General features: G+C 34.5%; 2 protein-coding genes across 2 annotated transcripts; both read left to right on the forward strand.

The window, feature by feature from the left end:
• Positions 1 to 8,362: 8,362 nt before the first annotated feature.
• Positions 8,363 to 12,728, forward strand: LOC131651902 (arabinosyltransferase XEG113-like). The gene is made up of 13 exons (XM_058921625.1): positions 8,363 to 8,638; positions 8,783 to 9,064; positions 9,336 to 9,541; positions 9,660 to 9,765; positions 9,918 to 10,174; positions 10,353 to 10,488; positions 10,752 to 10,846; positions 10,950 to 11,003; positions 11,127 to 11,240; positions 11,430 to 11,528; positions 11,631 to 11,750; positions 11,870 to 11,956; positions 12,074 to 12,728. Exons 1-13 carry the CDS (start codon positions 8,479 to 8,481, stop codon positions 12,239 to 12,241), a joined length of 1,884 nt encoding a protein of 627 aa, XP_058777608.1. The 5' UTR covers positions 8,363 to 8,478; the 3' UTR covers positions 12,242 to 12,728.
• Positions 12,729 to 12,914: 186 nt separating this feature from the next.
• LOC131651901 (pentatricopeptide repeat-containing protein At4g19220, mitochondrial) lies at positions 12,915 to 15,891 on the forward strand. Its single transcript, XM_058921624.1, is given in 2 exon segments — positions 12,915 to 13,075; positions 13,078 to 15,891. Coding segments are annotated over 2 exon segments (2,796 nt in total). The 5' UTR covers positions 12,915 to 12,990; the 3' UTR covers positions 15,789 to 15,891.
• The last annotated feature ends 13 nt before the right edge of the window (positions 15,892 to 15,904 follow it).

The following is a 15,904-nucleotide window of genomic DNA, read 5'->3' on the forward strand; positions in this document are numbered from 1 at the left end:
ATCACAACTTGATCACTCTAGGAACAGTCTGCTTAGATACCTTCTAAGACTTTCTAGAGTATACTAATCAACAACCTGATCACTCTAGTTCTTACAACTTAATGTAAACAAATTCTTTTAAGAGTTACAATGCTTCTTATAAAGCTATTATCACAACTGTGATTTTCTCTTAAGTTTAAGCTTAAATCTCACTAAGATATTACAACAGCAATGTAGTGAGTTTGATGATGAAGTTTGAGAGCTTTTGAATTTGACAGCGTTTCTGTATAATGCGAAAGTGTTGTATAGAGCTTCTCATCAGAACTTCATATTTATAGGCGCTTGAGAAGATGGCCGTTGGGAGCATTTAATGCTTTGCGTATTCCGTACAGCATTGCATTTAATGTTCCACTCTTTTGTCAACTACCTCGAGCCTTGCTTTCGCTGTGTCTACTGACGTTGCCTTTAATAGCTTCTAACGTTCCTTTTGTCAGCGTAGCCTGCCATCTTGTACTTGCTTCTGATCTGATGTTTGTGTAAAAAACGTTTGAATATCATCAGAGTCAAATAGCTTGGTGCAGAGCATCTTCTTGTCTTCTGACCTTGAAGTGCTTCTGAGCGTGATACCATGAGAACTTCAGTGCTTCTGCTTCTGATCTCAAGTTCTTCTGATGCTTCCATAGACCCATGTTCTGATTCTGCTTGACCATCTTCTGATATCTTGTCAGACCATGTTCGGATGTTGCATGCTGAACCTTCTGAGTCAGTGCTTCTTGCGCTGATTTTGTGCATACTCTTTATATAATTCCTGAAATGGAAATTGCATAGTATTAGAGTACCACATTATCTCATACAAAATTCATATGCTTGTTATCATCAAAACTAAGAATATGATCAGAACAAATCTTGTTCTAACACATTCATGGCCTTCAGCCATTCAGTTTTATTTCGACTCCTCATAACTTCCTTATAATCTCTAGGTTCTTCGTCTAGAACATCACTTGCAGAGATTAAGGCATAAGCTATAAGATCTGCATACCTAAGTCTCTGAGGTGCCTTGATAAATATTCTTGACCTATCTCTCGACAATAGGTAGTCATCGACAGTTTCCTCAACTTCCTCAGCATCTTCTGCTTCTTCTTCGACTTCATCTCGGATATGCAATTAAGCATCAATATGGTCAACTTACAGTCAAAACTCCTTATTTGTGGTCAACATCAACATCTTGGGGTTATATTCATCATTTGATCAAGAGTTAATCATGATTCATCAAGAAAAGTTCAGAAATCAACAAAACTCATAGTTTCTAAATTAGGGTTTTGTAGGAAAAAGTCAACTGAACTTTGAATGATCATAAATCTCACATGGTTCATCAGAAATTCCCCAACAAAATCTCATTCTCAAAGGAAATTCAATTTTCTATAACTTTGATGTTGGGCCCAAGACCAAGAAAAGCATCATTTGAGAGATATGGGCCAAAATATTACAGGTCCTTCTAGAAGTTCACAAAAAGCTATTTTTTGTCAGGACCAATATCATTAAGATAAAACCTCCAAATACAAAATATGTTCCAAAGTGGCTTGTAGATGACATCTTGGGCTTTCCAAAAAGTCCTAGAACACTACCATACAATAAAAATTGAGAGAGTTATGATTAGTAGAAGTTGGCTAAAAATCAAGAAATGCATGGAGCCCTAATTGGACAATTTTGTATTTTTGAGTTAATGGGTCTAGGTTTTGGACTTCAAACATGTTGGTGACCTAAGTAAGAGCCCATAAATTTATTCCCATAGTTTTATGACATTTATTTGATTTATTTGGATTTTTATTCATTTAAATGCTAAATAAATTAAGTAAAATCATAAAATAATGGAATAAATCCCAATGCTTCTATTTTTAATCATATGAAGGCCCAAATAATACTCCATGAATTCCACAAATTCGTGCAGCATGCTTATGGAGAAGATTTGGCAAATATAGAAAGATGTAATGCATAATTCAACCAAATTTTCATGTCATTCCATAACCTCATATCCAAGCCCATGAAGCAACCCTAATTTCCTCTCATGTATATTCTCAAACACTGCAGCCAGAAAGGAAGAAAAAAAACTTACTCTCCAACCCTATTCCAAACCTTCAAGAATTCTCAAGAACTAGGGCATAGTGATTTTTCTCGTTTCATCAAGTTTCAAAGCATATAAACCACTCCATTCAACTCCTGAGGGAAGATAAGGTAGGTCCAGGGCATTTTCAAGCCTTGATCACGCGTGGAATTGGTATGTCCCCATGAACAACTTTATGCATATTTTCCAATTCATGTTTCCTGCTTGTTATCATATCTTAATATGAACTAATGGTATGGTTGAGTTTCTGAAGTCAAGTAGATCAGGTTTGACCCATTGGACCGAAGCTTTAGTGCGGGAAACAGGAAACATCATGGTTAGGGTTTAATGGAGTGTGCAGCTCGGGTTCGTAGTTGCAGCCATTTTTAGAGGAAACGGACATCATGTTCGTGATCAGGGAGTATTTTAACATTGATATGGGCTGTTGGAACTTGTGTTTGATTCTTTTTTTTGCAGGTTTTAAAAATGCAGAATTTTCCATGGGATAATCCACAACAAAATTCGCAGCAGATTTGGTAGATGAGTCCGTGGGAAACAAGGTAGGGGATGGTGAATAGTACAATTGGACCCTTGACCACGCGTGGGAATTCGTGATTGGTAGGTCAGCGAGTCAATTTCCTCCCCTCAGTCTGATTGGACGGTCAACCTGGACATGGGGCCACGCGCACAGAGTTTGAATACCAAGGCGTTAATCACATATTTACCTTCCGTTGCGTTTTAATTTCAACTAATCTGGACAACCCAGTTGGAAACGCAGAGACGCCTGTAACCATGAGGGAGTGGGATCGATTCCCAACGTCCCCAATTCTTTTTCCAGTTTTTTCTTCTCAACTTTCCTTCTCCTTTTTTCTTTTCTTTCTTATTTTTCTTTAATTATCCATTAACTGGATTTTTTAGGCTAATATTTATTTTTAGGCTAATAATTATTTTTAGGCTAATTAATTTAATTTTAGGTTTATTAATTTTTAAACTTCACTTTTATTTTTAGGTTATAATTTATTTAGCCTTAATTTAATTTTAGGTTAACCTTTAAGATTTAAGGTTTATCACCACGAATACCTCCAACCCTTAATTTTCCCAATGCGCAACCTTCTCTTCTCACCGCATACTCTATGATTGGCGCATGATTGTGTATTTAATTCTATTATTTAATTTCTGTCATTTAAATTGTAGAACATGTATAGGATGCAAATTCCTTTTATGTAATAGTAATTAGGATTTACTTTTCCGCACCTTTACTTTTCCGCATTTACCTTTCCCCCCGTTTTTTTTTGTTATGTACTCCCCTAATCCCGAAGCCTTGTAATAGCGTAGATTTATTTTCCGCACATATAAACTTCTATGGACTGTGGAATTTAAACTGTTTAGATGCATGATTAATAGGATTGTATGGCAAGACTAAAATCAACCTAAAATAACCCTAATTTTCAAGATTAAATTAATCAACCACTTTGTTGCACACAGTCACCTTTAAGGTAATCTCTCTTATGCTGCCTTTCGATTAAATAGTCAAGCCCCTCGAATGTAGGGATACCTTAGCCTGTTGCCTTCGATTCAAAAATCATCATAAAGATCATAGTCCCTGCGATGTTGCCTACGATATAAATGATTTTGTCCCTCGATTAAATGATGATAGTCCCTTCGATTGCTAAGGTATCCTTACTTGTTGCCTTTATGACAATTCTCATCAATTCATAGGACTTCCTACCCTCCTTATGGTATGGATAGCCTTATGGAAAAATGACGACCCTCGATGTCCCGAATACATACAATGAAAGGACTTCCCACTAACTAATAGTGTGGATAGTCTCTTTCCCTCAACGAAAGACTTAAAGAACAAGAAAGACATTAAACTTAGGGTAGGCAGCTCTTAATTTCTTACTCATAATCAATTCAAATTCAAAATGCTTTTCACACCTCCTTTTCAAAACATATTTTCAAAGACTACACTCTGTATACATCCATACGAAGATCATTACAAAGTTAAAGTTCTTTTTTCAAAATCTTTTCTAAACACACACTACACTCTTTTCAAACAATTCAAACAAACAAGTGAGCTAAGCAATTAAGAGCTCATGGATAACCATGGATACAAAGGGTGCTAATACCTTCCCTTTGTATAACTTACCCCCCAAACTTAAGTCTCTTTCAAAGGTCTTTCCTGTTCTTTTTGCCTTTCCTAATTGGATAAAATAAAAGTCGGTGGCGATTCTTGCTATCCGCAACATTTTTAAAAAGTCAGTTCTCCCACCGTGTTACACAACTCAAGCACTCTTTTAACTTGGTTCCTTTTCATTTGATTCTCCTCCATGAAATGATCATTTAGCTAAAAAAAATCACAAAATGCACGAGGGAATTGGATTTGGCCTAATCATAAACATGGTGACTTGAACTCTGCTTTGAGGTCATGACTTGTAACTTGTAAACGCGTGAAATCTCACTTAGGATCCCTCTCACATGTGAAAACCTATTTGGTTTGATTAAACGCGTCTCATTGAGTGCAAAACGACCTATAATTCCTCAGAAGTCATGCTTTTCACCCTCCCTCTCACGCTTGAAAAAATCAAAAAATTCTAGATGGATTCACACGTTTGGGATTTGAATTCACACGCACTAAGAGCTTATTCACTTTTCTATAAATAGAGCATAATTTCACCTTCATTTTCAAGTTTGAATAGTCCCTGAAACTCTTCATAAATCTCTACCTGATACTCCAAAAAACTAGAAGTTGATTCTTCATTAAACTTATTTTAACTTTAAATCACCGTCCATAAACCTTTATCGGCATCATCTGAAGCCCCCTTGAAGCATTACAAAAGTTTGAAACACCTTGCAAACATAATCACCATTTCACCATTTTCATACCTTTGAAGCTCACTTGGGAAAGATAGATACATGTTACATTTTATAACAAGCAAGTTATCACTCTCTTCATCTTGGCTCACTGATTCAAAGCCCCCTCTTACCTGCCATTTATTCATTATATTAACCATTTAATTTAACTTTGAAGAACGAGGGTTCTTCACGTTTTCTGCAAAATTCTCTCTGTTTGGAGTGAATTAATGACTCTAATATAGAAAGACATGAACGATGAAGTGCTAAGAAGCTTGCACACATGATGTTTGAGCTTGAAACCACGAATTCATGAACCTACAAAGTTGAGGTGAATGGAGGTTGAAGATGAAGGTGTGCGAACGTTTGAGTGGGAAATTTGAATTTCTCAACCAATCAAATAGCGCCACTCCTTCCTATCTGTTATATTCATTTTTCTTTTTCTTTTTTAAACCATTTTATTTTCCTTTTCTTGCAAAATTAATTAAAAATAGCTCTTAAATGATTTTTGATCCTAATTTTTTTATAATTCATACAAATTATTTTCTACCACACATGCTTTTTTCCAAAATTTAAAAATGATTTTTAGCATATTTTATTATTTTCTTTTTGATTGATTTCAACCTTTTTTTTTATTTTAATCATTTTCAAACATTTTTTAGTCCAACTTTTGAGATCAATTTTTTTGGAATATTTTTACTTTCTAATTTTGTTTACTTTTATTTGACCATTTGATACATCTTTTGCATTTTCTCTTTTACTTTACATCAAATTTTTATAATGATTTTCTCTTTATTTTAATGGATGTTTGGTTTTGACTTTTGTTGACCTTGATCAAATATGGTTGATCAATGTTTCATCTTGTTCATTTGGACTTTGAATTGATACTTTGATTGAATTACTTTCATCATTTCAAACTTATCATTAAATGACCATTTAATCATTTTTGATACTTTAGATTAATGATAAGTTTTATCTCATTGTATTATGAAAAAGGTTGAGTGAAGTAATGATCAAATCGATTTGCCTTTGTGCTTGATCACTTTTCTTTTTCTTCTTATCTTTATTTTAGTTTGACTTGTGCTACATTGTTTTAGGAGAATGATCTTTATTATTTCTCTAACATGTATGGCACATAAATTGTTATTGACCGACCTTATATAGGTTCTACTTCTACATAAGTACACTTACAGTTGCTTAACATAGCCCTAAATTATCATGATTCAGTTGATTCCATCATTAACACTAACTTGACCTAATATTTGTTCTAACTTTACTTTTATGCACTTTATCTTTTAATGTCATTAATTTTTATGTCAATTATCATTATTTCATTTAGATTCATGTCATTTATTACTTGTCATTATGTTTATGCTTCTTGTCTTTATTACTTTATTTTTACTTGTCAAAAGACCAAAAACATCTAAACAGGATAAAACCCTAAAAAATTCTTAATAATCTTGTGTGGACTTGATGTTACTATCCTTAGCTTGAGGAGTATCTGGACTTGTGGATTTAGGATAAACTTTCCCTTCCTCAAAGTTTGTTGCATCAGAGACCTTTAGAATTCATCTGGACCTATAATCTTCAAAACAAGACTTAGCCTTAATTCTGACAACTTCTGATACTCTGTGATCTTAATGCTCATCTGATACACTTGTGGTCTTGAATTTCATCTGATGCTTAGCTTTCATCTGCTTGCTTAAGAATTCATCTGATCATATGCTTTGCTTTTTTGCTTATTGCTTCCTATGTGGCTAAAGTCCAAAGGAAAATGAACGCTCATTTTTACCAATGTCAAATGCTTGCTCCATCTTGTAGTTAGTTCACTTGCACACACAAAGGCTTTATCTTGGTCTACCTTACAAAGAAGTCTTTTATTTTATGCTTTAGGATAGTCTCTTCATCTCATATCCCATTCTTCCATTTTCAAAACATCTATCTGTTTCAAAACCTTATTGTTTTCAAACTTAAAGCCTTTTCTTAATAAACCTTGACTTCGTCAAATAATCTCGAAAATATTTTTCTCAATACTAAATCACTTAAGCATATTCAAACATTTTCAAAAATTTTAAAAAGACAAACATCATCAAACTTTCTTTTTTTGCCTTTGCGCACTTTTCCTTTAAAACCTTTTCAAAAAGGAAGAACATTAGTCTAATTCTTGTAGTGATTCAAACTCTAAGCCCCTAAGAGATGTGGTTTAAGTGATTGATATTTCCACTTGAATGTTGATACATGCTTGTGAGATAGTCCAAGTAAAGTTCTCTATATCAAGACGATGCAAATACACACTCCGTCATACTTGTCGATGGCAAATCGTGCTTTCCACTCGAAGACGGCAAAATATCTTTTTCGTTAAAAAACAAACAAACAAACCTCCGTGTTTTCTTTTTTACACGAACTACAAATGCACTGACTTCTCTATTTGAACAAAAGAGGTGTCTAAGCACAAGACACGATGTTTTTCCGAGCACATAAATATATAAAAAAACAACTTCTTTTCTCATCACCTCAATCTTTTTGCAAACATACCGCTTTAGCCTAAAACACGGATTTTCAAAAGATTCCTATGGAGTACCATAGATGTGAGGGATGCTAATACCTTCCCTGACATAACCAACCCACATATCCAAATATTTTTTTGTTGGGTTTTATCAATATTTTCTCTTTCTTTTGAAACAATAAAGTTTGTGACGACTCTTGTTTTCGAGTTAAGTTAATCAAGAGCTTAATCTCAATTTTTCCTCCGCAAGAGTGTTGATAGAAAACAAAAATTTATGAGTTTTTTTTCTTATAATTTATGTTTACTTTTAAAAATATAATAATTTATGTTTTTAGTCTTGAATTATTTATTAACTATTTTGATATTATTCATTTACAACATTATTTAATTCTCTTTAAATTATTTCTCCTCGTAAAATATTGTAAGAAATATTTTATACAATAATTTTCAATTTGTATTTATGGTATAACAAATTAATTTTTAAAATAAATAAAGTTTTTTTAAAGCATTTATCTTTTATATTTAAAATATTTTTTATTCGTTATGCTAATTCAAAATAAATTTTTTAAGCTTTATAAAAACACTTCAAGTAGCTTTACAAAAATAAAATAAAAACTACCAACAACTTTAAATTTATTTTTAAAGCTTTTAATTATAACTTTATTCTAAAAATTATTTTTAGACAGTAAAAAAACCTAGGTCAAACAGAACTTAAATTAAATCAACTTAAAATACTTTGAAAATCTAATTTCATAAAATAACTAATTTATTGCATAAATTAAATGAATTGCACTTGAATTCAAAATAAAATTTATCAAATAAATGAATTAGATTTAAATTATGCATAGTTTGACTATTTTGGTTTATGAATATAGAGGATCCAAAATAGATAATCAATAATTATATAGTTATTAATTGTGTTGATATTAAAAACGGATCCAATTAAGCAACAACACAGTGGTTGACCTTGTTCATTTTGGTCTGAAACACGAACATGGAAGTGTTTGTTTCCATTTGAATCATAATCTCAAAAATTCAGATGGCGTTTGATGATGTCGCTTATTCAAGGCCTCTTTTCCTCACGATCTACACCGTTGTTATCGTGGGCATCGTTGTTTCCTCCTTATACGTCTTCTCTGCAATTCACTACTCTCCCACAACGTCCTCTTCTGCTTGGTCTTCTTTTCCTCCTCTTTCAAGTAACCCCTTTAACCTCTTTTCTTTTTTATTCTATCTTACATGCATTTAATTCAAATGGGTTTCATAAAAATCGTTCCTTTTTTGGTTATTTGTTAGTTTTGTCATAAATGTGAAAATTACCCTTGAATGAGCTTGCTTTTCAGATGATGATTCCCGGATTAACATTTCTCAATCAGAAGTGGTGCGTCTTGTACCATCTGCTTACTCTGAGCCACAGAATGTGTCAAAGAAGACTGTTTTGAATGTTCCTCCTCGTAATACAAAGATGCCACCTTTGGAAGATTTTAAACTGACCAAACAACTTGTTCAACAAAGGGTGAAAGATAACATTATCATAGTTACCTTTGGTAACTATGCGTTCATGGACTTTATTCTGACATGGGTTAAGCAATTGAATGATCTGGGCCTTTCCAACTATCTTGTTGGTGAGCATTGCTGTTTATACCTTCTATCAATGTATTTTGTATAGTTGATTAGGCTATGACCTCTTTGGATTGACTTATTTGAGGTTATCTACTGGCGAAAACACTTGTGAGCTTATTTGGGAGAGTTTATGAAAACACCTTATGACATGTTATAAGTTGTTTTCAGCTTATTTCCTTCGGCTCGCTAGGATATATTGTGAAAATAGTATATAGTTTATGTGGAAACAGTTTGACATTATTTTATCTTATGAGTTTGAATCCTACCTTTTAGGTGCAATGGACACTAAATTATTGGAGGCACTTTACTGGAAAGGGATACCGGTTTTTGACATGAACAGTCATATGAGCACCGTAGATGTTGGCTGGGGTACTCCAACGTTTCATAAGATGGGGAGAGAAAAAGTTATTTTGATAAACTCTATACTTCCTTATGGTTACGAACTATTGATGTGTGATACTGACATGGTTTGGTTGAAGGTGCTTTTCTGATTCATTCCTTAATATATGTTTGATTGTAATGGCGATTCATACACTTGATGTGTTTTTCTAAGATATATTTTATTCCTAAATATTCAATTATGTGATTATGGAGCAGAACCCACTTCCATATTTTGCTCGTTATCCCGGAGCCGATGTTTTAACATCCAGTGATCAAGTTGTACCGACAGTTGTTGATGATAGTCTGGAAGTTTGGCAAGAAGGTCAATATTATGTATAAGCAGATTTAACATCAAGTGATCAAATCAATGCTTGTATTCATTTTTTTTCTTCTTAATCCCTCATTTTAATGCACTTGTTTTAGCTTGAAGAGACTATTTACTATTTTGATGATTGTGATTGTTTCGTTGAATAGCTGGTGCGGCCTACAATATAGGAATTTTCCATTGGAGACCTACAGAGTCTGCGATAAAATTGGCAAAGGAATGGAAGGAAGTGCTTCTGGCTGATGATACAATATGGGATCAGAACGGGTTTAATGAAATTGTCCATAGAGAGTTAGGACCGTCGGTTGACGAGGACAGTGGACTTGTTTATGCTTATGATGGAAAACTAAAGCTGGGAGTTTTGCCTTCAAGTATCTTCTGTAGCGGCCATACATATTTTGTCCAGGTTGGACCTAGCTAACAATTTTAGTTGTTTGGTTCTTCCACCTTGATATCTAGCTTATAAGAGAGGGTTTTCCAAGCGCTTGAATGCGGATTAGAATCTTGATTGGATGTTATGTTGCAGAGAAACAAAATTACTAGCAAGTTTTTCTTAAGAAAGTCCTTTCATATTATGATTGTAGGCTATGTATCAGCAACTCAGGTTGGAGCCGTATGCAGTGCACACTACATTTCAGTATGCAGGGACTGAAGGAAAGCGCCACCGACTACGAGAAGGCATGCTTTTCCATGACCCGCCCGAATACTATAATCCTCCTGGTAATGTGTGAATATACTAGTTCCATAATTTTCTTTAGTTATTATGGCTTTTTACTTTTATTTTATATCATTCAATCAAAAGTTTCTATTGTATACGCCGTTCATTTTCGTGTCATTCATCTATACTCTAATGCCAAGAACTAAAAGTTTGTGCATAGTGTCTATACATTTGTTACAGCATGAGCATCTGTTATGTTTGATTTGATTCATTGATTCCTTTACATGAAAATACCACTACCTAACTTTAAGGCGAACTTCTCCAGGGGGTTTCTTGTCATTTAAGCCATCTATTCCAAAAAGATTGTTACTAACTGGGAACCATACTGTTGGATCACATTTTACCCTCATTAATTACCAAGTATGCAAGTATTGACTTGATCCTTTTAACTTTTGTATTTTGGAATGGAAATTATGACATTACATTTCATTTCATAATTAATGATGAAAATGAATTTGTTCAGATGAAACAGATTAGAACTGCACTTGCAATTGCTTCCCTTCTTAACAGAACGCTGGTGAGGACTTCTTTTCTGGAATCATATATTATAATTTTATATATATTTGGTAGTTGATGGCTCGTCATCAACACTGCTAAAAACCATGACTCATAGTTAAGAGTTTTTTATCTATATATTTAGGTCATGCCCCCACTATGGTGCAGGATTGATAGGCTATGGTTCCCCCATCCAGGTGTTTTGGAGGGGTCGATGACTAGACAACCTTTTCTCTGTCCTTTGGATCACGTATTTGAGGTATTTCTCTTCTAGCTTGATTAAGCAGTTACTTTTTGTTATTCGTTTACGTTTAGGTCATTGGATTGGATTGTTTGATAGCTGTTGAGTATAATACTTAGTTCTCTATGTAGTCATTTCAAAGTACAAGTTTTATACATTTATTTAGATTTACATGAACCAAGTTTAAAAGCATTATAACTGTTGCAGGTGAATGTCATGTTGAAAGAACTCCCGGAGGAAGAATTTGGCCCCGGAATAGATATTAGAGAGTACTCCATACTTGATAATCCTTCACTGCCCTTAGAGGTGAATTAATGTCAATCCCGTCAAAATTTAATCCAATGAATTCTTTTTTCTTGTTATATCTTTTTTTTTTTGCTGAAGTTATGCTTGGGTTATTGAGTTCAGGTGAAAAAGTCGTGGCTCGATGTTCACCTTTGTAAAGAAGGAACACAAGATTGCAATGCGTCAAATAATGTAACTGTTGGGGGAGTACTTAAATTTCCAAAGCATAGCAATGAAGAAACGGTATTTGAAATTTCGATCCATTTAACAGTTGTTTAAAACCCAAAGGATAGAAAAGTAAATACAAATTGAGTTCTATTTTAAATGTTCTAACATGCGGTTGGTTCTACTTGCATTTTCAGTTCATGAAAGTATTTTCGTCCTTCAAGGATGTAAAAGTCATCCAGTTCTCGTCGATTCGAGACGCATTTACTGGTTTCACAAACAAGGCAAGGCCGTTTTCGTTGTTCTGTTTGATGTTTTGCTTTCTGTGCTTGCATTAAAAGTTTGAAGAAATGTGTTTGTTTTCCATGTCCTGATGCGATGCATTTCTCTATTTTAACCAGGAACGAGAAGATAGATTCAGAACACGAGTTAAACATTACACCGGTATATGGTGTTGTGTGGGGGATCACACGCCGGGTCACATATATTATGATATGTATTGGGACGAGAAACCTGGATGGAAGCCAATCCCTCCCCAAACTTCTGCAGATGATCATCCTCCTTGGTGAGGTCAACTTCAGTATTATATGTTCATCATCAAAACACTATGATGGACGAGGAATACAGTCATAAACAGAAGATATTTAAAGATGGTTGGTTCTTTTCCAACTCATGTTTGTGGAAGTAAAGACTGCAGCACTGATGCTTCTTATGGAAGGTGTGTCTCGTGCCTGACACTGGTGTTTGACTCTGATACATGTCGTTATATTCAATTATTTTGTTTTCTCAATTTATTACCGGTGTCAGTTTCTCAAAGTTCTGGTGTCTGTATTTGTGTCCGTGCTTCATAAAGTTGTAATCTTTATCCATGTTGAGGATGTTTGTTACTTATTTGAGAGATCAAAGCTTTCAACTTTGCAAATTAGAGAAATGGAAGCAAACAATATCTTGGTTGAGGATGCAGTTTTTTTTTTGGATGTTGTTGTCTTAGTAGATATTGAATTGCTTGTAATTAAAATAATAGGAGAAATCCAAATGTATCAATCTTCTCTTTTATTTCTTACAGAAAAATGATTTTGATTTTGATTTTTTTTCTCCTTTTTATTATTTGATTTTTTTTTTCTGTTGGAAGTTAAACTCCAAAGTTCCCTAATTCATAAATATTTGACTAAAATCAAAGCTCAATTAGCATGTTGCTCCAAGAATGCCTCCAAAATGTTAGGACAGGACCTAGAAAACACCACCAAAGCATTCTCATAATCACATTCTTGAGTGCAAGATAGAAACTTTCGTAGCTACAACAAAAAATGAAGTGAAAATGACAACATGGGTAGTTTTCCATTTACCGCTAAATCATGTAACAAGCACCTTTCAACATTTAGTCTTGCTTCGATTTCAGCCTAGTAGTCATCTTCATTCCATTCATTTTCTTCACAAAACAACCAAATTATGTTATCATGTTTTTATCGCCGTTTATGTATTGCCCCTCATCTGTTCGATAAAATGCCACAAAGGGTTTTTCATGTAAGAGAGGTTCATTTTGAACTTGTTGATTGTATTAAATTGTCCCTCAAAAAACCTAACATTGTGACTGCCACTGTTGTCCATTGTGCGGCCTTGAAGATAGGTGCTCTAGCTTACCTTCCAGCTTCAACATCTTTATTCACTCTTTATTCCAAAGCCGGAGACTTTTCCGCTTCTAGGGATTTATTTAGAGACATTCACAACAAAGATGTTATTTCTTGTAATGCTATTATTTCAGCATCTCTTGAAAACAAATGCTATAAAACAGCAGTGGAGTTCTTCGAGAAAATGATCAAGGACCAAACTAGGTTTGATTCCACCACTCTATTGCTTATGGTATCAACTTTGTTGCACATGAAAAACTTTGATCAAGGAAAGGCAATTCATTGTATGAGTTTAAAATCGGGGATGCTTGTGGATATTAGTTTATGTAATGCTCTTATTAACATGTATGCTAAGTGTGGTGACCTAAACTCTTCTGATTCTGAGTATCTATTTGAAGAGATGGAATATAAAGATGTTGTTTCATGGAACTCGATAATGAGAGGATGTCTTTACAACGGCGACCCGGAGAACTCGTTGTGTTACTTCAGAAGGATGACTTTTTCTGAAGAAATTGCAGACCATGTCAGCCTTTCTTGTGCTATTTCGGCATGTTCGAGTTTGGGAGCATTGAGTTTTGGAGAATGCATTCATTGTCAAGGAATCAAACTGGGATACAAGGATAGCTCTCATGTTTCAGTCGCAAACTCTCTCATTTCATTTTATTCACAATGTGGAGCCATCGATGTTGCCGAGACTGTATTCAGACAAATAGCTTACAAAGATATTGTTTCTTGGAATGCAATGATGGAAGGATATGCTTCAAATGAAAATATTCATGAAGTATTTGATCTTATGGTTGAAATGCAAACTACAGGATCTTTCCAACCTGATATAGTAACATTAACTACCATACTTTCGTGTTGTGCTGAACTAATGCTCTCCAAAGAAGGAAGAACTATCCATGGATATGCAATTAGAAGACAAATGTTATCTGACCATCTTCCTTTGCGGAACGGTCTTATAGACATGTATTCGAAGTGCAACCTTGTCGAGAAAGCCGAGCTCTTGTTCAATTCTACAAAAGAGAGAGACTTGGTCTCATGGAATGCAATGATATCTGGCTATTCCTTGAACAAATATTCTGAAAAGGCTCAAAGTTTGTTCAAAGAAATGCTATGTTGCAGTCCAAACTGCAGCTCGTCGACTGTTTTCTCCATTCTATCTTCCTGCAACTCTGCGAATAGTCTCAACTTTGGAAAATCGGTTCACGGCTGGCAATTAAAATCTGGTTTTTTGAACCACATTCTATCAGTAAATTTTCTCATGCAAATGTATATCAACTGTGGAGACCTAACTTCTGGTTTCTCAATTTTGCAAGAGAATTCTTCTATAGCAGATATTGCTTCATGGAACACTATAATTGTAGGTTGTGTAAGAGGTGACCATTTTCAAAAGGCCTTAGAAACTTTCATGTTAATGAGACAAAAACCTCATTTCAACTACGACTCCATAACCGTTGTAAATGTGTTGTCAGCCATTGCGAACATGGAACTACTCAATCTAGGAAAGTCTCTCCACAGCCTTGCAGTTAAATATCCTTTTGGATCGGATACCCGAGTTCAGAACTCCTTAATTACCATGTATGACAGATGCAGAGACATCAACAGTGCTAGAAAAGTTTTCAAATTCCATTCTAGTTCCAATCTATGCACATGGAACTGCATGATCTCAGCTTTATCCCATAACAAGAAAAGTAGAGAAGCATTGGAACTATTCCATTGTCTTCCTTTTAAACCGAATGAGTTCACCGTCGTTAGTATTCTCTCTGCGTGCACTCAAATTGGTCTTCTAAGACACGGAAAACAAGTTCACGCCTACATGTTCAGGTATGGATATCAAGAAAATTCTTTCATATCAGCAGCTCTTGTAGATATGTACAGCAACTGTGGAAGACTGGACAATGCTATCCAAGTATTCAGACATTCGACGAAGTCAGACTCAGCTTGGAATTCAATGATTGCTGCATATGGTAATCACGGATATGGAGACAAAGCTATCAAACTGTTCCATGAGATGTGTGAGTCAGGAATTAAAGTGACCAAAAGCACATTTGTTAGTCTTTTATCTGCATGCAGCCATTCCGGACTTGTGAGCCAAGGACTTCGGTACTACGAATGTATGTTGGAGATATACGGCATAAAACCTGAGGCTGAGCATCAAGTTTATGTGGTTGACATGTTAGGAAGATCGGGTAGAATCGATGAGGCTTATGAGTTTACAAAAGGGTTACAACCCAATGCAAGTTCAGGTGTATGGGGAATGCTTTTGACTGTATGCAAATATCATGGAGAAATTAAGTTGGGAAAAAAAGTTGCTGAACATCTCTTTAAAATGGAACCTGAAAATGTTGGATATTATATATCATTGTCAAATATGTATGTTGCTGCAGGAAGCTGGAAAGATGCTACTGAGTTGAGACAATCTATCTATGACCAAGGATTAAGAAAATGTGCAGGCTATAGTCTTATTGATGTTGGTTTAGGATAAGAGGGAAGACAGCATTGTATACACCAAAAGAAAATAATTCTATTTTTCTCATATGATTAATGAAGTATAATTTATGAAGTCGACACTATCATTAGAATTGTAATTACGCTCTCAAA

This window comes from Vicia villosa, linkage group LG2 (genome assembly GCF_029867415.1).
Source record: "Vicia villosa cultivar HV-30 ecotype Madison, WI linkage group LG2, Vvil1.0, whole genome shotgun sequence".
In the NCBI taxonomy this organism is placed as follows: Eukaryota; Viridiplantae; Streptophyta; class Magnoliopsida; order Fabales; family Fabaceae; genus Vicia; species Vicia villosa.

Bases quoted from the DNA above. Each gene is read 5' to 3' on its own strand.
- LOC131651902 (XM_058921625.1), top strand. From the start codon at position 8,479: ATGGCGTTTGATGATGTCGCTTATTCAAGGCCTCTTTTCCTCACGATC. The intron at 9,766-9,917 runs GTCAATATTATG...TTCGTTGAATAG, and splicing joins TCTGGAAGTTTGGCAAGAAG to CTGGTGCGGCCTACAATATA. The intron at 11,957-12,073 runs GCAAGGCCGTTT...TATTTTAACCAG, and splicing joins TTACTGGTTTCACAAACAAG to GAACGAGAAGATAGATTCAG.